General features: G+C 39.1%; 1 protein-coding gene across 2 annotated transcripts in view; it reads left to right on the forward strand.

The window, feature by feature from the left end:
* Positions 1 to 24,390, forward strand: part of GNAS (GNAS complex locus) — a 124,637-nt gene that overhangs the window by 76,276 nt on the left and 23,971 nt on the right. For both annotated transcript variants that reach the window (XM_084217624.1, XM_084217625.1), the window contains exons 3-5: positions 3,804 to 3,858; positions 3,944 to 4,063; positions 17,284 to 17,381. In XM_084217624.1, the coding sequence (XP_084073750.1) occupies positions 3,804 to 3,858; positions 3,944 to 4,063; positions 17,284 to 17,381 (273 nt within the window). The remainder of the gene's footprint in view (positions 1 to 3,803; positions 3,859 to 3,943; positions 4,064 to 17,283; positions 17,382 to 24,390) is intronic.

The following is a 24,390-nucleotide window of genomic DNA, read 5'->3' on the forward strand; positions in this document are numbered from 1 at the left end:
ATTATTTTTCTACCTGGGAGATGCCAAAGGTGTGAACTGAATCTTCATCCTCTGGAATGTTCTTTTTAAACTTTAAGTATTTTTTCCAAGTAATGGTCATTTGTATTATCCTGTAAAATAAACCAGAAATGAACATTAAAATTAAATTAATTTGCTTTCTGATAATCTATTTGTTAATGTGTTCTTTGCATAAGATTTGATAAAGTCTGAGGAAAAATGTTGGCTTTTTAATAGTAAAGTTCAACCACAGGTGGAGAAGTTTTTTACTAAATACTGATTAGGTTGGTTTTCAAGGAATATTTGATTTTTCTGACCTTTGATGTCATTCTGATTTAATGTTACTTGAATTAAAATGTCATCTTTTTTTATAGTACCTAAAATAGACTTTATTAGTTTTCCTGAAAGCTATGTGCAGCTTTCCTTTGGCCCATTTAAATATTGAAAACAGCAGGATTTGAGATTTTTCTTCTAATCCTCAACTAATAGAGTTTAATGCTTTGTTTGGCCTACCTTGCACAGCCTAAGCAAAAGTTTTAAACAAGATTAAAAACATGACCTTATTAACCCATGACATCTAAAGATACAGAACAGGCCTGCAGAGACATCAGTCATTCCTTGGCCAGGAGAGCATTGGTGCCATTCCCAAACTACTCAGGATGTTCCAGAGGAAAACATTTTGGCAGCCCAGCTGTTTTTTTTTTTTTTTCTTTTTTTTCTTTTGTGGTTTTGTGCCAGCACCTGGGAGTAAGAAATTAAAAAGGAAAGAATCTAAGTTGAATATTCAGTCTTTGTGGTTGTGGAAAAGAAAAGTTTGAGTACTTCTGGAAATTTGAGGTGCAACCTGGCTGGGTTTCTAAAAAAAGAAAATAAAGGACAATTTGGCAGAGCAATGGGATGTTGGTTTTGTGTGCTTCACCTCATTAGTCCCTGAGTAAAATGAGTGTCACCTTTTTGGGGCTTTTTTGGGTTTTTTTGTGAGAAGTCAAAGTTGTTCTGAGCTGCTGTTGGATGGGTGATTGATGAACATGCTGAGTTCCAGAAGAATAAAGTGTCTCATTGTCATGGAAAGTTTATGTCCAGTAAACATTACAAAACACAAAACACAGTGATACATTCACTGCTGTGTAATGGGATTCCTTGTTTACTGGGCAGGCTATAGGGCCATGGCAACAACACCAGAAATAGGAACTGTGAGTATCCTTGTTGTAAAGATGATGATGGTTATCAGGCACTTTGTTAATTGCTGCAGGTTAACGTTTCTCTGTATTCATTATCACTTGGTAGTGAGAGGATCAGCCAAGAGGTGTAAATGTGGAAGTTTGAGTGAAATCTTTAATTAAAATAATGAGGTTTATCAGTATGGCACGGAAGAGTCAGGTCAATGTGCACCTCATTGATGCTTTGGGACAATTAATAGCAAGTGTTCCAGGGAAGAGAGAATGATCAGAGTTTGCTTCTAAGCCATGCCAACTCCCTAAACTTCTCTTTTTCTAGTGATACTCCAAACCAAAGCAATATGAGTGCTAATTCCTTAAAAATACTGGTATCTTGCTGGGCTTTTATCATATCAGTTGCCCTTTTGATCTAAACAGGGCAAAATCTGGATACATGTTCATTAAGTTCAAGATCCAGCTGAAATTTGGAGGCAGAAGAAAAGCCAGACAATTTGCTTACACTGTCATTGATAAACACTTCCTGCTTTGATACCATTATTTACATTTTTTAATTATTAAACATGATTTTTAAAAACTGAAAGTGGATGCTGGCTTTGCAACCACATGTGCACTGCTGAAAAACAGAGTATTTGTGCACCCTGCATCTTGGCTGTGGAATGGAGAGTTTGTCAAGACCTGGGGCTGTACAAGTTAGGAAGAGGGTGAAAAGCCCTTAGTTTTTTCTCTCTTACCCTGTCTAATCTATTTTCCTTAATTTGCTGCATTTGGCCTTTCTTGGCTCACTGCCTTCTTCTCATCAGCAGTGCCAAATCTCTGTAGCAAAAAACAGGTAATTTTCAGGAGTAAGGTGGTCTGTAGGTAGGTAAAGAAGTCTAGGAAAACATTGAATTTTCATCTGAGTATTGATCATTCCATTTTCTCTCTGCATCAAGCTTCACTGACCTTCCTGTCCCTGCCCCAGACTTCTGAGGACCTGTGGTCATTGAGAGCTGATGTTTTGGGATAATCACATTTATGTTTGGGGCTGTGCTGCTGATTCAGAGCCATTCCCCACGCAGCAGAGTCATCCTGAACACCAGGATTTGGTGTTTGCTGCCCCTCTGCAAGGGCAGCACTGGCATTGCAGTCACAGCTGGGCAATGTGCAAGCAGATCCTTGGCATGGTGGTGTTTTCCTTGACACTGTCTTTTATAAAAGTTGCATTAATTTTTCATTTGATAGCCAAAATTCCCACCATGCTTAGATCTTAGATGTCTGTGTCTGCCTTGTTATTAAAGCAGTCCCTTTCTTTTCTTTTTTTTTCCCTGCATTCTTGATTGGTGAATACGCTTTCAGTTTCATTTTGGTTTTTGACTTTGAGTAATTATTGAAAGGAAAAAGTGATAAAAGGCTTTTGCAATATGCTTACTGAATTAATTCCATAAAATGAGGTTTTCAAGCTGGGGTCTGTAAGCTGAAACTGTGAGTTACTATCTTTAAAAGGGTAAAAAAAGGAAATGCTGTTGATACTTCACAGTCTCTGGGACACTGTGCTGGAAAATGTTAGTTTTCAAAATGAAAAAAAAATTAAATGTTGATGTAAATATTCCATAATCAAAGAGTCCTGTAAAAGCAGTTCAATGAAGATTAAAAGGTCACTTAGTTTAGCTGGCTTTTTTTAGTAATTGCATGGCTAACTTGGTTTCCCTCAAAATAGTGATTTTATGCTGTTTACAGCAAGAAATTAATAATGTGAAAAATTTTATCATAGTGCTTTGCAATTAAGGTACAGTTTACAGGCTCAGTGCTAGTAGTACTTTTAGGGTGCTGATTCCTGGTTTTACCAAATGTTTGATCATGCATTTGGTTTGATTGCACTATTTAGCATTGAAATTTACCTGCTGTCAGATTTGACACCAAATGCAGTCCAGAGGAGCAGAGGCAGGGGTTTGCACTGTCCTGCTCCAGCCTGCTGGGCTGGTTAATGTGACTGCAGTTAATCCCCAATGATAATGCTCATTCCAAGTGGTTTTCTAGCCTCCTCCTCTGCTTCTAGCCAAGGATCTTTCTCTATACTTGGATTAACCCTTCCCTGTTATGTTTCACATCCAGACTGTTTGAATGTCTTGTGTCAGGTTGAGTGCTCTGCTATGGTTTGCTCTGCTAAGGCATCATTTTTGTGATTTAATTTTTTTTTGTACTTTGAGGTTCTTTGGTCTCCTTTCATTTGTTTCTGCTTTTAGTAACTCACCCTTTTTTCCTTTCTGTTTGTTTCCAGTGTATACTCTCTTAAAGAACTTTCACGTATGTTTAGTATTTTGCATTCAAATGAATCAAAATCTGTTTGATTCTGCAGAATGTCTTAGTCCCAGTCTAAGGCTGTAGTAAGTTGTTATTAAAGCATGATTAGACACTGATTTTTGGATGCAAATAGATGTTACTGCTTAAAATAGATGCAAATAGATGTTACTGCTTGAGTAGAAAAGTTTTGAGATATCTAAATAAGCCTATCTACAAAAGTCTTCAGTGACTGAAAGCACTTTAGGCAATACAGCTTTAATAGAATATTTTTCATGTTCATGTTCTATTTTAAAAAGGTATTCTGATTTTGTGGCTTATAAATTTAATGATGTGCCTTTTTTATTACAGGGAGAAGAAAATGAAAATTCAGGATATTAAAAACAATATTAAAGAAGCTATAGAGGTAAACTTAAGAGCTATTGTTTTTTAACTCTTCCAGGTGGCTATTTAGACACTCTCTGCAATATTTTACTTGTGTTTCTTTGCAGACAATAGTGACAGCAATGGGCAATTTGGCACCTCCAGTGGAACTAGCCAATCCCGAGAACCAGTTTCGAATCGACTACATCTTAAATTTAGCAAACCAGATAGACTTCGATTTCCCTCCGGTGAGTAATTCCCAGGCAGCCATGCCTTTCTGCAAATGATTGTATTTCACTGCCCTGTAGTAAATATTTCCCCAGAACAGTGAGCTGCTCTCTGGGAATTATTGCAGTAGGTGCCTTTGATGAGTGCTAATCGAATTTACAGCAGCACAGCCAGAATATTCCAGCTGATCCTTCAGGAACATGGAGACTCTTGCCTGCTTTTTGTGCTCTGCTGAAATAATTGGCCACAGAGTCAAGATGGACAGTGCTGGGTGTAAAGTTTGGCTGTTGTTGGGAATTGCCCTGCCCAAAAAGAGTGGAGATACACACAGCCCTTTCTTGATGGTTATTAGCTGGTGTTTAATGGTGCTGATTTCTCTCTTCTGGAAGAGCAGTGGAGTTTTCTTGCTGATTCAGACTCTGTGTCAGCCAGGCTCTCTGCAGAGGCTCCACACACATCCCTGTCCCAGCCCTCCCAGTCCTGGTTAATCATTCGAGGTGCCAGCAGTCCCAGAGCAAATGCATCAAGGATAATTATTTAGTTGATGATACAACTTTGTGCCCACTCACAGTGATTAATTTCTCCTATATCTGAACCAGACTTGTAGCAGAAGCCCATGAAAATACAGTTTGCAAACACTGAACACTTAAACACTGAGAAGATATTTTTGTTAATTGCCATGAAGTACCTTCTACTTGCAGCAATGCAGGAGTGTTTCAAAACTTGTATTTCTTTGTCTGTGCACTGTTCCAGGAGGTTGAGGGGAGGAATTATGATGATGTATCAAAAAGCATTATCCATTTACACCAAAATTTTGTGTTCAGCAGTCCCAAATGCTTGAAATAAAAGTGCAGGTGTGAATGGTAGTAAGATGTGGGATAGTTTGCAGCACAGCAATTCTTAATTCAGTTTGTAATTCTTGATACGTAAAGATTATTGAATGTCTGTGAGACCAACAACAGTTACCTTTTCCATATGTTGCTGCTTCTAGGAATTTCTCTGCTTTGTCAGTCTTTATCAAAAGAAAAATAACCAACCAAACAAACCCACATGCTTTGTGTACAAGACAGAAGTCAGGTGACTTTAGCAGTTAATTGGAAATACTGCACTGTAATCTTCAAGTCATTTTCAGTGTAACAGGCACAGACAGGTTGGTGGAGGGGGTGTATGATTCTCTCTAGCACATAAAATGTAGTCACTGGCATTTTAAGCATCTTAAATTTGAGATTTTGAGATTTTTGACTTCACACCTCTGTCATTTAGACATTTGTCAGTGTTATTCACAGAAATACTCAGTCCCTTCATGGATGAGCTCTCCTGCTGGGGGCGCAGAAAAATTCATGCTTTGAAGGTAGCTTTAGGAGAATATTTGAAAGAGAACATTGGATCCTTGCTCCTCCCTCTGTGCTTCTGCACTGGCTGTGTGCCCACAGCTCTCCTTCTGCCATTGTTTGTGCTAGTTCAGGTTGTGATCTGTAACAATGCTGCCACAAGTTCCTGTGACCTACCTCCAACTGAAATACTGAATTTTCCTTGTATCTTCTATCTCAGAGGTCTTTTTTTTCTTCCATTCAATTGGAGTGCCGTGATTTCTGTTAATTTTTCCCTTTTTTCCACTGAAAGCAAGGTGTAATTGTGTAACTTACAAGGTCTATAAGTAATTCCAACTTCAGGGAAGAGTCTTTGAGGTGTTGAATGACACACAACTTCAGGAATAACAGTGCTCCAATAAAACTAGTTTTTCTTCTCTGAGCAAAGGCATTGTCTTAAATTTTTAAGCCCTGAGTCTACAGAGGCTTAGGTGTGTGCATAACTTTGACTGGTGGCTTACTTCATTGGCATGATTAACTATTTCATATGTAAATGTTTGTAGGGTTGAGGTTTTAAACTGGAGATGCATTAGCCACAGATGTTGAAGGCCTATTGTTGGCTGTCTCTGCCCTCAGTGATTATATAAGTTAATATATCTCTGATTTCTGAGTTTCTCTGAAGGTAGATTGTAGTCCTTTGGTACCTGGAAAACTGAACCTGCATTTTAATTGCATGATTTAAATCAAGTTGAGATCTAGAGTGTCCCTAGATGCCAGCTCTCGGTGCAGAGGAACAAAAATCCCAATCCTTGAGTACCGCTGTAAAAATAATTTTGATTTTGTTACAGATTAATTAAAAGTACTTTGAAGAAAAAAAATAATTTTATGGAAGTAGAAAAGACAGCCTTATGCTAGTTATGCTTTAAATCTAAGGAGATCTCCATCACCTGCTTCCTCCTCCAGTACACTGGGGGAAGAATTTCATAAACCTTTTCCTGGGTGGAGTATTGATTGGGAAGGAGGGAGGGGAATTTTTAGCAATGTCAGCCCTGTGTAATGCTGTCTGGTTTGAGCTGCAGAACTTGCTTTCTGCCTCTTGCATTTTCTTCATGGGAAATCACATTTCAGCTGTCTTGAGCACATGCTTTCCTCAGTGTAGTATTTGATGCTCTTTTCTGCCCTAAGGAGAGCATGAGGGTAGGGAGGAGAAACACTGATGTCCCCAGGGGATATTCTCTGAGGGCTGCAATTACTGAGGACTGTATTCTTAAATACAGGGCTCTTCTGCTTCCCTTCAAATGCCCATTCTTCTTTCCCTAAACATTAATTTGGGTTGTTCTCCTGAAGATAATGCACTGACATAGAAGCCAGCACAAGGATTGTGGGATTTCTTCTCCAGCTACACAAGATCATCACCTTCATGAAGGACTTGTTGAAATGAATTTTAAAGTAGAGGCCAAAATCTGTGTTTGTAATTCTCTGTGGAACAGGTGGAGCTGGAATGCAGGTCTCCTAACAGCAAGGTTCAGTGTGATGTGAAAGGCAGAATAAAGTCAGGAAGGATGTAGGAGCTTTACAGTGTGATAAATATTGGGATCTGGCTCTACATGTAAATTAGGATTCAAAGAGCAACTTTTGTGTTCTGATATTCTAATTCTTTTCTTAGTCTGGGTCTCCATCTGTTTGCTTTGCAGTTTTTGACTTTCAGGAAGTGTGTGTCATTTGTGTAGACCATATTGTTTTGAATTAAAAAAACCTAAAAAACAACAGTTTGAGTTAAAAATAACATTGGTACAGTGTAATGCTAGGTTAAACATCCCCTTTAAAGCTGAAAGTTTACTATGTTGGAGATTATTAATTCAGCACAGTTGGTATTAAGAAATTAAATTTTTGAATACAAGTAGTAGCATATGGAGAAAGGCAAAACATAGTACTGACTGGAAGGAATTCTGTCCACATAATCATGCTGGTATTTTAAAATATTGCAATTTCTAGTAGATCAGATCTCCAGTTGAAGCTTCCAAATGGTATTTCCATCATTATTGTCCTTTGATGCATTTAGCTGAACACAACTGTATGTGTGTGTTTTCAGTGTCAAAAATCAACATCATAAGTAGTTTGAATAATTCAAACTAGCTGTGTATCTGTCTCAAGTGTCAGGTGATGTTGGGTTAGCTGGGTTATAAAAGTGGTATTTTTATTCCTGTTCTGCATACCAGACAGTGGTTAGGATATTTTCTTCATCCCCAGTAATAGTGGCCTTCTTCTCATCCCTTTCTTTTTGCTCTCACTTTTAGAAGAGGGAAGGAAATGTTCCCATTTTATCAACATTTCACACTCCATGATCAACCCAATTGAACCAAGCTACCAAATAAAACCTATTTACTTTGGGTCACAGTCCATGTATAATTCTCTGGTTTTAATGAAATATTCAAAATAGCTGAGCAGGATTTACAGCTACCTATTTTTAATTTATCTGGTTTCAACTGAGGAAGATGTCTCTTGAAAATACCATACTAAATTCAGAAAAATGGTATTTAGAAAGTAGTAGAATCAGAGTGTTAGCTGTTGAAAGGCAAAATACCAGAGGAATGACTGCAGCCTATGGCTCTCCAGGTTGGGGATGTTCAGAAGAGATGCTGATGTTGTCTGCAGGTCTCTTGGTTTCAGTTTATTACACTGCTCCATTGTAGTTATTTTGAATCTCCCACTACCCCTGCTGCTGAATGGTTTTATTATGGTTTTTGAGTGGTGTCCTTGAGCTTTACCACACTCTGGCTCCAGCCTCAAAGGCAGCTCAGCATCCCCTGTGCCCACAGCCACCCCTTCCCTCTGCTCCACGCCGGGATGTGCCACCCACACCGGGCCAGAAAAACCTCCTCTGGGTCCCCAGTGTCAATCAGAGCATTGAACCAGCCCAGGTTAAAAATAACCCTGCTAACCCTTACTCCTTCTCTCTTCTATTTTGGGGAGATTATTTTTAACAGGGATCAGTTTTGAGGTCTGATTTACAACCTGGCAGTGTGGCACAAAGGAGGTGGTGCTCAGTGTGATCCCTTAACCTGCAGCAGGGTCAGAACAGGGCTTTGGAGTCCCTAAAATTGTTGACACCAAAATCTTCAATATGGTAATGAGATAATAGAGTCTCAGTAAGAAAAGATGTGAGCTGGGATCTCTTTGCTGCCAGAAGTGTTCCTTAATTATGTAGGCAACAGAACAAAATTATCTGTCCCTGTAGATAACCACCCTGATGGGTATAATGATAGATATATTATTATTCCTGTCTAAATACATCATGGCAGAAGAAGAGAGCTGTTCTGGTTTGACAGCATCACTACCTTTATAAAATAATGACAAACATATTCACTGCAGTGGGGGATGTTTCCCATGGGGATATCTCAAATGTCACAGATTTTGGGGGGTGAAAGCAGGCAAAACATTTTCTTTGGTGAGGATATCCCTGGGAAGCTGGGAAAGGTGGGAGACAGAGCCTCATTTCTTGGGTGTCTGCACAGTATTGTGTGCAGTTACCATAGACAGAAGATTAGGGGCTCCAGCTTTTCTTGTCCAGATTTTTTGAGCAAGACGCCTCAAAGTCCTATTTACCTTTTTTTAGTATCCTCTTTCTTATTTTTGTAAAAGAGTGATAAATACATATCCTTGAGATGCATCTTGAGGTGCAAAACTAGTAGAAAATGTGGACATGTGAAGTATTTTTGCCTCAGGAATGTTGGTGTTGTTCAGAGAAAGGAGTGGGAAGTCTTGCAGACAGTATCAAAGATGTGGTGCTAGATCCTCTGAAATAATCCTTACTTACTCTTTTTAAAATCTCTATTATCTTATCTACACAGAGCAGCTCCCTCTCAATGGGCTTCCAGATAATCCAATTGAGTTTACCTGATCAGAGTTTAACAAGAACTTATGTAAAGCTGGCTTTCCTATCCTTTAATAGCAGAATAAATTCTTGAATACAGATTAATTAGAGTTCTTCTGAAGCCTTCTTCTAGTATAGGGTCTGTGAGGCAGGCAGCCATTGATTTCATTTGTGTTTCTCATAATTGAAACATGTATAACTATTAATGATTTGCAAATGAACCTCCTGAAATGTCTGATTTTTGTCTGCATGGATAAATGCCTGATAGGAATGTTTTACTCTTATGTGACTAGGAATATCTAGCAAATTTTGTTAGTGCTATATTTTGTTAGTATTTATTGAAGTGTTTTGTTTGGGTTATTTTCAGCCTTTTGAATTCTGCAGTGCTTTCACTGAGGTGTTCACATAATTTTGTTGAAATCCCACAAAGAATTTCCTTAAATTGGAGAATCTGCAGCCCAGGACTTGAGACAGAGGACATTAAATACACGTCTTTCCTGTAGTTCAGTTGTTTTTGTAGTACAGAAAACCCTCACCCTATATTTTATTTGATTACTAATTTATTTGATTAGTATTTGAAGTAAATGCTGATGCTTTGTTCTGAACTTGTATTTTTATCCAGTAAATTCCCACCAAACCAGACCATATTTACAGGTTCAGAAGTTCACGTGACTTAATTTCTCTTGATGCATCTTCTTTGTTTTCCTCTCAGTGCAGTCTTAAAGAACAAGGACAGATTAATTCAATTTATGTTGAAATACAAGAGCTGTCAGCTGAATTAAACAGGAAATAGGCATAATTTAATATGGAAATTCTTAAACATTTTCTGGTTTTAATCACAGTAAGAGACTATCACAAAATATTGGTGGATGCATTGATGAAATAAAATTATACCTGTGAGCCTCCCTGGTGTGACACTGGATTTCAGCCACAGCCCTGTTGTGCTCAGCTGACTGGTCAGGGTTTTCAGCTGCTCTTTGGAGAGCAGATGACATTTCTTCAGTGTTCCAGTAAAATTTAAGATTTATTTTTTTTTAAGCTCCCAGGAAACAAGGTGTCTTTTACTCTTAAAAAGAAATGCCAGTAATTAAGCAGAACTTTCAGTTAATTAATTTTAAGTATATTTGAGCTTCATTTTTTTAGTGTAGACTTTATTGTGGGCCTGTGAACATTTCTATGAGTACAGATGCTGCTGCTTCAGAAAGATTGGAAGAGGGTTAGCGAGCTCTCCTTGGGATTTGTATAAATTTAGAATGAGAACTATTTTATCTTACACCCTTTTCTGTTGGTGGAAGTTTCTGGCAAAAAGAGGCTTTTTGTTTCCAATGTGAAAGGAAGCAGCAGAGTTTATTGTGGTCCCAGGTGTTTGTTCTTGGCACCAGGTAAGGGAATAAAGTCATTTGGTTTGACTGTTCAAGCTTACCATATATTCATTAAACAAAAGCAGCTAATGATGTAGTATGGAAGACATTTTCCAAACCCTGATTTAAGGCTCAAAGGAAATTTCTCAGAGTTTATTAAACTTTCTTTCTTAGACTGAAGTCTCCAAAAATAGCTGATGGTTGAACTGCCTCTGTCACCACTCTAAACTACCCTGAGAGAGCTGGGGTAGTTTAGAATGGGGTGGAAGACTTCTTTGTGCCTTTTATGCTATCAGGGAGTTTGATCCATTAATGAATTGCCTCTTTCTAGGTGTGACACTATGAAGAAGCAGAGGAACACTGATTATTTGGTTTAAATTGCAGAGGAATTTCTGCAATACAGGGAGCAGGCTTGCTGCTCTCATCCAAAGTGAATTTTCCTCCCTAATTAACATGAGGAGCTGTGTTGTGGTATCAACAGATAAAGTTTCTGTGGCAATTAAACTTCTTGTGAAAATAGAACTAAAAGAGAAATGGTTTGGTATTATGTTAGTGAGGACTTCTAACCAAAGGCACGTTGTAGCTTATGGGTAGGGTTTGTGTGTTGGCACATTTCTCAAATGCTGTGGTGTTTTGAAACTCTTAACAAAGGGTAATAATGTGAGTTCAAACTTAACAGAAGTTTCTTAAATAGAATTCCCTTCCCATTGGCCAGTCCTTGCAGTGACATCCAGTTTAATTTGTACTCCTAGAAGTTACCAAGCAGAAACACAGAATATTTCAGCATAATTCTTCTTTTCCAAGCATGAAGAACTATTGATAATGAGACTAAATCTTTGCTGAAAATATTTCTGACTCAGTTATGGGAAGTGCTGAGTGCACTGGGCCTCTCCCAAAGAGTTTTGTATTCAGCTCTGGACACATGCCAGTAACTGGAGAATATCTTCAACTATTTGTAGGTATGCGTTTCCTTTGTGATATCATCAGCGTATTTGCCCTAAAATAGCAAGCAATAATTAACACTTGTTCACACCATTAGGAATGCAGATGTTTCCCTATTCAAGTAAGTGGCTTATTAAACTGTCTGATTTGACAAATTTAACACATTCTGGTATCCCTGCCCAAACCTGGGGAGAATGAAAGGATGCCATGGGTTCTGCTCCCTGAGCACAGTCAGCAGTGATGGCTCGGTTTCATACAGAGCAGTGAGAGATAAATCAGTATGGTGGGTACTTACCTATCCTGGCAGGAGAGAATCAGCTGGTGCAGCTTGTCTTGGAATGCTCTGTGCTGCCCTGCCATGCCATGACCTTGCCTTGCTGCAGTGGAATGCAGCAGGACTGCCTGGCTCCCAGGAGAGGAGGAGAGCTGTGCTCCCCTGGCTGAGCAGGGCTCCAGAGGGCTTTGGAACCAGTGCTCAGTGCTGCTTTTAAAAGCTGCACACATTGGGAAGCAAAGTCCTCCAGGAGACAGTTTTACAGTTAGAAGCTGGTTTGGTTTGACCTTTAATCATTAGATTTGTAAGTTGGTGACCTATTTAAAACTCTTATTATGAAATGTGCAGCTCCATGGGACAGTGAACTTTGCCCAGGAATTGAATCCCAGTTTTAACCACAACATTGTATAATGATTGTACACACCTTTTAGGAGGTAAGGTTTTTTTTCAATGGCATTGACTTTTGCTGGAATTAGTAAATAAACTGTTCTGTTGAAGGATCCACCCTATATTATATTTTACAAAGAAAAGGTAATGTTGCATGTCCACGCTGAGTTTCCTGTGAATTTGGTGTCACAGTGGCATGGACTGTGCCAGTGTTTTTCCCTGCCAACATCCTAATGCCTATAAAACATTGCTTCATAAACATTTTTCTTTAGTCTCTTGAGTATTTATATATCTGGAGGGAGCAAAGCCTTGTAGACAGTATGTCCAGTTATATTCTTTCATTTCCTACTAGTATTTTATCCTTTTGGAATGATTCTCAAAAGCAGATCTTGGTTCCTTTATTTTTTCCCAGGCTTGAGTTTGTCTCTTGGGGATTATTTTTTTTAACAACCAAAGTGCTCAACCCCCCAAGTTGTTTAACACTTTCTGTAGTTTAACTTGGAGTAAAACCACTCTTTACCTGTTGCCATTTATTCAACTTGCTGAAATTTTCCAATATAAGTAGGTTTTAAACTTGATTAGACTCTGCATTGCCCCTTTTCTAATTCAGAATTGTGTCAGCAAGATCTTTCTGGAACAAAGAACAATTTTCCAAGCATCCCTTCCACATTTCCACTGATGGGTTTTTTTTTCCTCTAGAGGTCTGCAGAGATTCCTGTAAGTGAATGCAAGTGATTTACAAATGTTGCCTCTTGACTCATTGTATTGGGAAGCTTTCAGTAGGTGGGGAAAGTGTCACCTCATAAATCAAACATTAATAATGAAACACATTTCACATAAATGTGGCTTTTTAACCATTGTGGTGTTAGGGTATCAGGAGACATGAGGTTTCCTCAGCAGCCCCAAGTTGTGGTCCTTGATCCTTCAGTTATCTGAGCAAGACCAGAAAGGTTTCCCCAGCCAGAGGATTTTCCCAGGTTTTTTATGTTTTTCCAGAAGTGGAGCCTGTTTGTGGGGATTGTGCCCTGAATCCAAACTATGCCCCTGCCCAGCCTGAGCAGATTCAGTCAGGCCCTGTTTGTTCTCTTCAGATCTCTGTTACATTGACATTCCTTTCCTTGAGTATTCTCCTCAAGGATTTCTCCCTCTTTAGGGTTATGTGAACGTTTTGGGACGTGTGAGGTCTGTTCTGGTGGTGAATAAATGCTCCAATCCTGACATAAAGCTCAGGAGGAATTCACTCCTCACCTTCCCTGGTGGTGCCATCCTGTCACCACTTCTGTTGACTTTTGTTGCTTTACACAGCTTCAGCTGTACTTTAACCAGGATCTTGGGTGTGTATTGTGACACTGCAGCATTTTATTTTTTTTAATGGAAAATTACATAATTTGGATTTCCCCCCCCCCAATTTTAAGTATGCATAGGGCAGGAATGGATAAGATGATCATACACTGCAAATACTCTGGGTCATTTGGATCCTAACATTCAAATCCTATTTGTTGTAGAATGTCATCTCAAACCAAATAGTTATTTAGTATTTGTTCATTTTCGCTGTTTTGTTAGGAGTTCCATTTTCTAGTGCAAGAAAAAACTTTTGCTGATGCTGCTGTAGGGTCTGTCATATTAGAATGTGCCAGCAAATCAATCAGTGTTGTAGAAGCAAGAACCAGACATGTAAGGACTAGTTTTCTGGCTATTTCTTTTCAGGAAATTTTCCTGCTACTTTTGGTTAATTTGTTTCCTAACTCATTATTTTTAGAGCTCTCATACAAATTATACCTATTTAACTAAAAAAAGAAAATAAAAACCAACCCAACCCTTTTGCTAACTTGATTTTTCTAGTGGCCTCTGAAGCCCCTGTTTTACCTAAATACATAACAAATCTTGTGGTTTTACTTGCCTTCCCTGAGAGCAGCCCCAGGCTACATTCCATGACTCAAATGGGATGCTGAGGATTTCTTGTGTTATTCCTTTTCTTAAATATTATTTCAGAGCTGTGGTTAGTGTAGGTGTACTGGGGAGGAGGGAGAATCTGGGGTTTTTGCAACCAGCTACTATGTCTTAATTCCAAAATCAGTCACTACAGTAAGGAGGCTTCTAATAGAGCAGGAGATGAGCTCTGCAAGGCTGGTTCTGACTCTGCTGGGGTGAAAACCTTCCTGCTTCACAGCTGTGGGAGCTGGCTCTGCATTAGTCCCAACATGTGTGAAGATGTATTTGATGTGGCCTAAAGACAAAAGGTTGTGTATTAATGAAAGGCCTTCATATTTGACCATCTCAAGTCATGTAGTTCCCTTTTTAAAACTCAATTAATACAAACAAACAAGAAAAAAAGACCAAAAGTAACAGCAAAAACCCATCCCAAAAAACCCCACTGTCTTAGTGTAATGATCTCTTGCTCTTTACTTGTTGTAGATCCTGATTTTGAAACCCCAATAAAAAGTTCCAAAATGTAGAATTAAATTCTTTTTCCATCCCAGATGGACAATTAATAACCATACTGAGAAGATTGCTTGAGTATTGCTGGTTATAGTTCAGCTCAGCAGGACAGGCATGAAGGCAGTTTTCAATATTTTATTGCTAATTTGGCCTAACAAGGCACAAACACTGATCTTTATCCCATTGTTGTAATTCATGTATTTTCTTAGAAGTGAAAACTGCCCTTAGAACACGGGGAGGACTCTTGTAAACAATATGGAACTGTTCTGGTAAACTCAACCCTGTTATCAATGTGTTTATGCTGGGGCCAGGAACTGGTTTTATTTTTCATCCCATTTTAAGATCTGATTGCAGAAACTACTCCAAATGTAGGACATTATGGAGTTTGAAAGGTCTTTGAAATAATTGCTTTATAGCAGTTTTCTACCAAAATATCATAGTTGTAGTGAGAAATAGTAATGAGGAAGAGTTTTTGTGGCAGTTTTACTGTGCTGTGACTTTTCTTATTAAAGCACTGACTTTTTTTTACTTTACATCTACATTGTTTTGGTGATGAAGAATGTTTTACTGCTTTTTCTGTTAACTTATTGCCTAGTTATTTGTCCATTGAATCAACTGCTGTTTCATCAAAAAAACTTGTACAATTGCTGATTCCATTTTTCAATTTCCTAGCTTTATAGTCATAATTTGAGTGAGCCATATGATGTTCTGTATTGAACAACTGTTACTTTTAAAAACAAATACAGAAACATTCCCCAAAATGGGTTTGGTTCAGATACAGTGAGATTGCAGATGATTTCCCCTCTCTCCTTCACTTTCTCTTTCTTCTCCCTTTTTCCTTTAGAAAGATATTTTCCTCACCGTGCTCTGATACAGTTGAAGGTGACTGACAGTCCTTCAACTGCCAAGGAACTGGAAATCTTCAAAATTAAAGTGTCCAATGAGCATAATTCCAGCAGTGGGAGACAGAAAACTGAGGACTGGAATTAAGATTTTGATTCATTTTCTGTTTCCTTTAATAGCAAAAGCAAACAGTCAACAGCGCAATCTGCAAATAGTAAAAATTAAGTGAAATCTTCTTGCCTATTCTGAAAGAAATTTAACTGATCTTTTTATTCATAAAAGTAGGGAACAAGCTGACATTAATACCATGTAAAACTGTCATAATCTCTTTAAAAGAAATCAGAACAAAATTTAGATGTGTATTTTGTGTTTGCTCTCGTTTTTGTGTATGTGCAGCTAGGGAATCCTTAATAGCAGTAAAAGGACAATCAGATTTGCATCTGATGTGCTGCTTCCATCATTGCTATTCATAATTATGTGATCACACAAACACATATGCATCTTATACCTGCCAAGAGGAGGGTGCTCTGAAAATCAGCAGCACTAAATGTACTGTAGGATACCTCTATACATCTTTCAGATGCAATTTAAAGGATTTACTGTTCTGCTACAGTTCAGGTGTTAGTTAAGATTCTGGTAGGAATGTGAATTTTTAAAAAAAAACTCTTTTCAAAGTGAAACTTTGGAATGTGTCCCCTTTCTTTCTACTACATTGATAGTAAAGGAATGTGAGAGACTGATATCCCACGAGATGGAGGAACCTTGAAGCAGCAAAAATAACACATTTTTCTTCTTTAAAATAATTCTGTAAAGAAAAAGGATGTGGATAGACAAAATAAATGCAACAGCTATTTTAAAGGTCTTTCACTGGTTTGGATTAAAAAAAAAATAATTATTTGCTACTTAAAACCAGAATTGAAAGTATTTTACCCAAAACACTTCAAAGCTCTGAGAGATATCCAAGGAACAGCCGTGGTTGTTGATAGGAGGAACGCCCACAGTGGTGTCTGTGTGTTTTTTAGTCACCAGGCTGCTGCTGTTCTTTCTGAGTCTATTCAGAGCTCTTGGACTGATGGCCAGGGGTTCAGTCCCGTGTTGCACACGCACTGCTGGAGCCAAAGTGCATCTTTCATATGCAGAATGAAAAGGCCTTTTGCTTGTGTTACAGGTTCAACAAAACTGAAGCATTGCATTTTTGACTGTCTGCTTTCATATCTTGGCTTACAGTTTTTAAGGCTGAGACAAAACATGATCTAGCCTTGTATCACTGTCTTTCTTCTGTAGCTCAACGTCTTTTTACACTGTAAAAGAATAAATTTACGAAAGTGGTACAGAGTTAAGTAAGATACAGATGTCTGCACAGTCCCTGAAGATCCTTACTTGCTTGCAAAGTCATGTAAAAATTATCATTATCATTCATGTAGGAGTTACAGAGAAGTAGTGTTTCATTGAAGAAAAAAGTCACAACAGCCACATAAATGTAAATACAGTGACACCATGAGTTAAAGAACAAATGTTACCAAATAGCATTGATTATTAAATTGCCAATGAAATTGATGTTAATGAGACATTAACCCTTCTTGAAGTAGATGGTTGGATTCAGTCATTGATTGAGAAGCAGTTCTTTAGGTGTTACAAAGTGTTGAAGTCAGAAAGCCAACTGAACTTGTGGTGAGGTTCTAAAGCATGGTTAAAGATTTTTGTTAAATCTGCTCCGTTTCCTGCTCACTGCAAAGCAAAATGCTACATTACTGTTTGCTGAGTCTCTTCATCTCTAACCCGTTCCCATAACACTGTTTTCCCATTTCAGGAGTTCTATGAACACACAAAAACCCTCTGGCAGGATGAAGGTGTGAAAGCCTGCTACGAGAGATCCAACGAGTACCAGCTGATTGACTGTGCCCAGTAGTGAGTATTGCTGCCCTGCCTGTGGGGCTGGGAGGGTTTGGTGTCCTGCTGCTGTCCCTGAACCTTGGAAAAGGAGTGTGAGGTGCAAAATGAATTCTTGGTAATCAGCTCTTCAGAGGTGGGACAAACTGGTGTTCAGTTAGACAATATCTCCATTGAAATACCTGCATCAATATCTACATCTACAGGTGCTTTCAAAAGGTTTTAATAAGGCTCCTTAGTGAGGAATCGGTTTTATTGTCTGCAAGGGCAAATTTCCTGCCTCTTCCACTTGGCCCATCCTCTCCAGAAGTGACTTTCAGGTGCTGCACAAGTTGCAGTAAATTGGAGAGGATATTGGTGGGAAATAAACCTGTTTGTCACTTTGGTTTCTAGTGCAGTGTATTGAACTGGAAGCAGAGAGATGGGAGTGACAGTCATGGGAAGCAGCCTGTGATCAGTCACCAGAGTTCTGCTTGTGTGCCTTCATGCACATATCTGAGAAAGAGTCATTCTCTTCTGGTATTTATACTGCTGGGATAATTAGTGTTGTCTTGAGAGTCTGCTGCATGTTTGCAGTTATTTATCACATCCAGCAATATACTGTGGCTCAGGATTTTTTATGGCAAGGTGCTCGAGTTAATTGTGACCATTCCTGGTACTTTTGTTGTACATACTCAAGAATTGCAGGACTTAAAATTGAAATATTAATGGTTTAAACTGTTCTTTGTTTATATTCTCTCTGCTTCTTTTGGAGAAGCTGAAATGAGGTTTAATGGTCAAGAAAATGAAGGTTTCTTCTTTCACACGGTGATGGCAACTGCAGTTTGTCTAATACTGCATCTCTTAAAGAACATCTGATGAAATAAAATCTGTAAGGTTCTTCTTTTGTTTGTTTGTTTAGGTAGACTTAAAGGTAAATCAACAATTAGCTCTGCTTGAAAAGAGACAAGAGAGATAATTTTACTGTGCCTTGCACAGCTCCAGGTTTGTAGGAGCCTCTTTGAAGTTTTGCCATTGTTTCCAGAGTGAATTTGTTTGATGTGTAACGATGTCTTTTGCATTAGGTGACTAATGTTTGATCATTTGGCATGGAGCTTTTTGCAAGTTCACTTGCTACAAAATAAAAAAGTACAAAGATTTTCATTTTCAGACAAGCATCCTGTAACTTTTGTGTTTCTTGTGTAAAGCTGATGGAAGAAGGGGAGAGCTGGGTTGTTTTGGTTACTGTTTGTTCGTAGCTTCTATGCTGGGAAGGAGGAAATTGTTGTGCACTAAGAGAGTTTTGTGTTGCCCTTTTTCTGCCCTGAATGCACAGAAGAAAGCTGAAATTCTTATCATCCCTGGACATTGACTTTTCCATGGATCAGCAGGGGAGGTGGCCCTCATGATGGCTTTACCATCCTGCTCCATCTAGTGGAACACTTAATTCTACATCATGGGCTGTTGTGCCAGAAATAAACTTTGAACATTGCTGACAAGTTAGATTTTTTTTTTACCCTAAAGAAAATAAAATAAAAATTTCTGTCTCCTTCTGAAAATATTTAATAATTCTAATATTTATTCAATATGATAGTAACATATATGACACTATAGTCTTGCTGAAGGAGATTTCTAGTTGTTAATTTTGACAGTTCTTGTCCTTTCTTGCATTTTTGACTATGCAGTGGTGTTGTTTTTAATAACAGAATATGCATAGTAGGAGTTTTTTAATGGCAAAATGTTATCTTGGAGGTTAATGTCACATTGAAATGCTGAGCTTGTTTTTATCATATTAAATTTTCAAGGGACCTAACAAAAATTACTTCCTATGAAATCTGACTTGATTGATACATTTAAATTAACTTGGTGAGCAAATACTAACAAAAATGTGGCAAAGGCAAAATACAAAATGTATGAGATTTATTAAAGGAGGGCTGTTTTAATATGAGTGTGCAAGTTACTGTTGTTAGTGCTAATAGAAGTTGAAAGAGAATATTGAGCAAATTCTGTTGGAGTTGTCTATTCTTTCAGAGAGGAGTTTTGGGTTCTGAACACTTTTCCCCTTTTGAATCCCCATTTAAAACAAAGTCACACTGAAAGTGGGAGATGGAAAAATGGCTTTTCTCTTTCAAGATCAGTCTGGTTTCCAAAACTCCTTTCTTGCTCTTGAAAATTGAATAAAATCTTAAATAATAATGGATTCTTTGCTCAGTGATTTGCCTTAAAATTTTAAACAATGTTTCTTGTTCACAAAAAAAATTAACTTTTTAGAATTGTTCGTAAAAAAATTTAATTCTTTTCAACTGTCATTTTTTGAAGGCTGAATTGTTTAGTGTAAAGTTTGTCTTTGTATGGGCTTATTTAACAGTCTGAATTTTTAAAAAGGAGGTTTTGTCAGTGTTGGGACACAGTTTTATGTAGGAAGCTTTGCAAGGAGATTCTGTCAAGCATTTAAAAATCAGTTTTGCCTGTCTTTTAGCAGTTCTGCTTTCCATGGACAAACAGGTTCTGTATGTAGACAGCTTAGCTGTAGTCCAGGAGAGGGAAGGGCTTTCCAGGAGTCAGGGATGGAGAATTCTTTCTGGAAAAGAAAGGTGCTGGAGGGATGGCAGCTTAAACTTGTGCAGAGTTTGTGCTGAGGAAAGATGGGAATTTGCAGAGGGGTCAGGAGCTCTCCTGGATGGGCAGAGTGTGGGGGAAAAGTCACTTTTTGGTGCATGTTCATTCCCAAGAAAGTGTGAACAAGTGTAACTCTCAATGTTTTATCTCCCTAATTCCAGTGTGGGGGTTTAGAGTCCAAAAATGGTATTTTTCACCTGTTCTGGAGCAGTAGCTTTAAAGGCACAGTGCTTGCTTCTGCATCTCTAGAACTTCCAGTCTTCCCATGAGAAGTGACATTATTACACACTCTGATTGTTGTCCCACCGGGTCTCTGGTTGTGTTGGCTGAGGAAAAACAGCTTTACCAAAAGCCACAGGTACCATCCTGGCTCCCCATGTCCCTGCAGTTGTGATCCTTGGAGGTGTGGAGGGCTGGCCAGCAGCCTCACCTGAGAGCCCTTCTGGTCCCTGCTCCCTCAAGCTCACTGGCTAAATGAAATTGTCACTTAGGAGGAGCCCTGCTCGTTTTGGAACAGTAGCTGCCCCTGCTCATCATGAGCTTTACTGTACTTCCTGCCCAGGCATATTTTACAGTCTTGAGAGGCAGAAAAAGGAAAGAAAGCTTGTTTCCCTTTTCTTAACTGGCCTTACTAAGAAGTCAGTTTCAATTCTGCTTTTAGAACAACCCGGTCTGTGACATTGTCATCAGTTTGTATTTCAGCAGTGAGGAGGGAGCTTTATCTGTGAGGAGACCAAACTTCATTGCTCTTGCATCTAGCAGGGATGTGCACAGAGTGTTTGTATGAAGCTGCCATGTGATCCTGCTCTTGGCTAATAATAAACAGAAGAACACAGAAGTATCTAGAATACAGAAAATCCCAAACGGTGTTAAATTATTTACCATCCTTCATATGTCTTCCCTGGAGGCACAAGGTCACATTTTATTTAGAATATATTACTTATTATTAAAAATCGAGGAGCCATTTCCACTGTGATGTGCCAAAGCCCGTTTGTTAAATCTTCTGTCGAATACAAACAAACAGGATCTCTTTGAAGCGCTGCTGTTGCCAATGCCTCTACCTCAGGTTTCATTTGAGCAGCTCTGCTTTTAAAGCCTCTCGAGTGCCCAGCAGAGCAGGCAGCGCCAGCAGGATCCATCCCCTGGGAATGTTCTGTTGGTGGCATGAGGACATGAAGGGTGCCCACGCTGTCCTGGCAGGCCTTACCCAGAGCTGAAGGAATGGCAGCACAGGAGAGGAGCTCCTGCCCTGATGTCAGGAGCCTTTGGGTTAACCATTCAGCAACTTAGGAGGAAGCCTGGGTACTGCATGAGCCTCCTGGTGCTTTTCTGGAGTGGCTCCTGTTAGGCTGTGCCCACAGCTCCCTGGATTTTTGCTTCAGCCTTGGCCATACATTTCACTTTGTGCTTCATTTGACGCCGCGCTCTCCCGCGAATCCCCTGGCTGGCGCTTCCTGCTTGTGGCTGGGGTGGCAGAGGAAGCCAAGGGGAGGCAGAGAGCGCGGAGAGCGCAGCCCCTGCCGGAGCTGCCATGGCAGGAAGGGCTGGGAGCAGCACCAGGAGCCCTTCTCACGCGATTTCCTGCCGCCCGCTCCTCTCCTGCGCTGCCATTTCGGGCGAGGAGCCGCTCTGGAGGTGCACCGTCACGTTTCTGGAGCTCCAGCACCAGCAGAGCCTCTCTGATACCTTGAAAGTGTGCCAGGCTCCTCCAGAAGGGCTTTATGAGGAGTATTTTTTAAGATGTTTGTTTTTAAAATACTTATCAAAGAAAGGCAGGGAGTGCAGCTATTAGCCGACTGCTGTGCAGGGCTGCTGAAGGATCAGCATGTGTGGACACACAGGCTTTTTCATTTCTGATGTTGGGGATTCTTTATATTTTTATTAAGATTTATGGTGTGTTTTATTTCTGGATTTGCAGACTTGCAGAGGGCAGTTAAGAGCCCCAATCTGTGCACTTAATGATTTTCTTCCACGTTGATTTCTCTTCATGACAAAGTTCCTTTCATGGAACATGTAGTAAAGTGTGTTTGCTCCAAGTCTCACCTTTTTAAACAGTGCCTGATTTATCAGGGGTACTACTGTTAGTCTCATTTCTTATCCATATTATTTATTACTTTTTTTTTTTCCTTTTACTTTCTTTCCATTCAATGGGATTTTGACAGGGTGGTTTCTCTTGTCTCCAGCTCCTCTGAGTGCTCACATTCAACAGGACAGGAATTTCCCTGGCCCCTATTCCTGGCATACACGAGCTTCTTACGGACAGTGACAATGACATTGTTAAACATTCCCATGAGGAAGAATAATATTCATGTCCCTTTTCTCTGGAATAAAACTGACACAGCCTACTGCTGTGTGAATTCCTTGGCAAGCCAAAGAGTAGGCCCACATCATCTAACTCCTAATTTTTGGTCTTGATTACAAAATCCACATTATTCTATTCCAGAGTGCTTAGAGATAACTGAATTAGGGTCTTTTCCCTGCTCGTCTTCAGCTTGAGGGAATAGAAGATCATGTTTTAAACAAGGTTAAATTTCAATTAAAGAAATGCAGCCCAGGCAATGCATTTTCTGCAGTCTGGTGGGGTATTAGGTACATGATGGGGGAGCACAGTAACTCCCTGTCTTTGCATGACTTCAGTGAAATCACTACCAACAGCACAAGTCCAAATATATAATAGCTGAAATACACCCAACTCCTCCACATGTGTGCCCTCTCTTGCTGACTGTCAATAGCAGGGATGTGCCTGCTGGCAAGTGCTCTGAAAACCAGATTACCTAAATTTAGCCAATAAATGGATTATGAATCCAGCACATGTTCCCACTCTTGTCACAGCTAATCATAAATTCATAATTTCAAGCTACACTCAACCCCAGATAAACTCCTCTGTCTTCAAAATAAATTACATCCCAGTATGAAGAAGGATAAACCAAAAGGTGTCCTGGAATACTTGAATGTTAGGAATTAGGTGCTGCAATAAGGAAGGTACAAAGCTGATGGGCCCTAATGGCAGAAAGACAAGTGCAAAATGAGAATAATTGAAGAAGTCATACCACAGCCTTTTGAGGTCTGTGTGATGTCCATTGCATCATCCTGAATTATTGTCAAGGGGTTTAACTCAAACAGTTAAATCTGATTTCTGCCTCCACTTTTACTTCCAGCCCCCTGGATTCATTGCCTCCATTCATCTGCTGCTTTTATTTCTCCTCTGTTCCACACATCTGTGAGTGTGCCAGTTCCTTTCTGGCCTTTGGCTGCAGATGCAGCTTCCTTTCCCTGCCTGGTTGGAAATGCTGAGGATTTGCCTTCGGCTGGAGGGAGGGCAGACCCGTTTGTAGAGCACGAAAAAGCTGGGTTGGAAATTCTTCCCCAATTTCTTGACAGAGTTCTGTGTCCAAATACTCAGACTTTGCCTTTTAGTTGACATGCATCACTTGCTAATGGCTGCAAGGGTTAAGGATAAACTCTGGTGTTCATGGATGCCTGATTCAGTGGGAATGGATGTTTTATATTTGCTTTCACGTGTGAATGGATTTGCTCTCACAACAGCTATTTCTTTGTTTCACACAAAATTCACATGCACAACATTTGTTCAGGTTAGGCTTGCACTGGATCAAGAGTATTTTCCAAAGTTTGGCATGAATGTTAAAATTTTATTTTATAAAATTTGTCTTTAAAATAGTAATTTTTTCTGAGATCAGAAGCAGATACCCTCGTGATTTGTTCAGTGGATTGCTGTGCTCCTCTAACTGAGGAGTTTAATTTTGAATGTTGGAGGAACATCAGGAGAGTGTAATGAAGGCAGGGTTAGATACCAAACTCACTGACATTTTAGATTACTGACATTTTAGTTCTCTGGAGGAGAATGCTGGAGTGGAGTCCAGGGTGTAGTTTGCTCAGGATGTATCTCCATTAATATTTTACTTTATTAGTGGGCTTTGAAACCAAAGCTGTTATTACCAAAGAATGTAAATGCAGAAGTAAGTATTGCTGCATAAACCTAAGTGATGCATCTTCAGAAGATAATTCTGTACTAAAAGTATTTGGCTACAGTCCAGAATTCTGCAGACAAAGTTCTTTAGCCAAATTTCTTGATGGGTGGCCTATGCCCATAATGTTAATTAACAGAGTTAAAAATAATTCAGTAAAGAGAAGAAAGGATTCCTTGTTACTAGTGGTAAAAATGGCAAACTGTGTTGTTTGATAAGAATATTATACTTGCATCACCAAGTGATTTTAAACATACAGATAAATGTGACAAAATATGCCTAATCCCAGGGATTTCTATTTCCAAAAGAGAAAGTAATCTTGAGCTTTTTTTAAAACAAATGTCAGATGCATAGTTTTGTAATTGCTTTCAAGTCTGTTTGGTTCAGTAGTGTCTGGACTTCTAAATCAACATATTTCTGATACCTGTTCAGGCTTCTGCTTT

This window comes from Fringilla coelebs (genome assembly GCF_963513975.1).
Source record: "Fringilla coelebs genome assembly, chromosome: 18".
Taxonomy (NCBI): domain Eukaryota; kingdom Metazoa; phylum Chordata; class Aves; order Passeriformes; family Fringillidae; genus Fringilla; species Fringilla coelebs.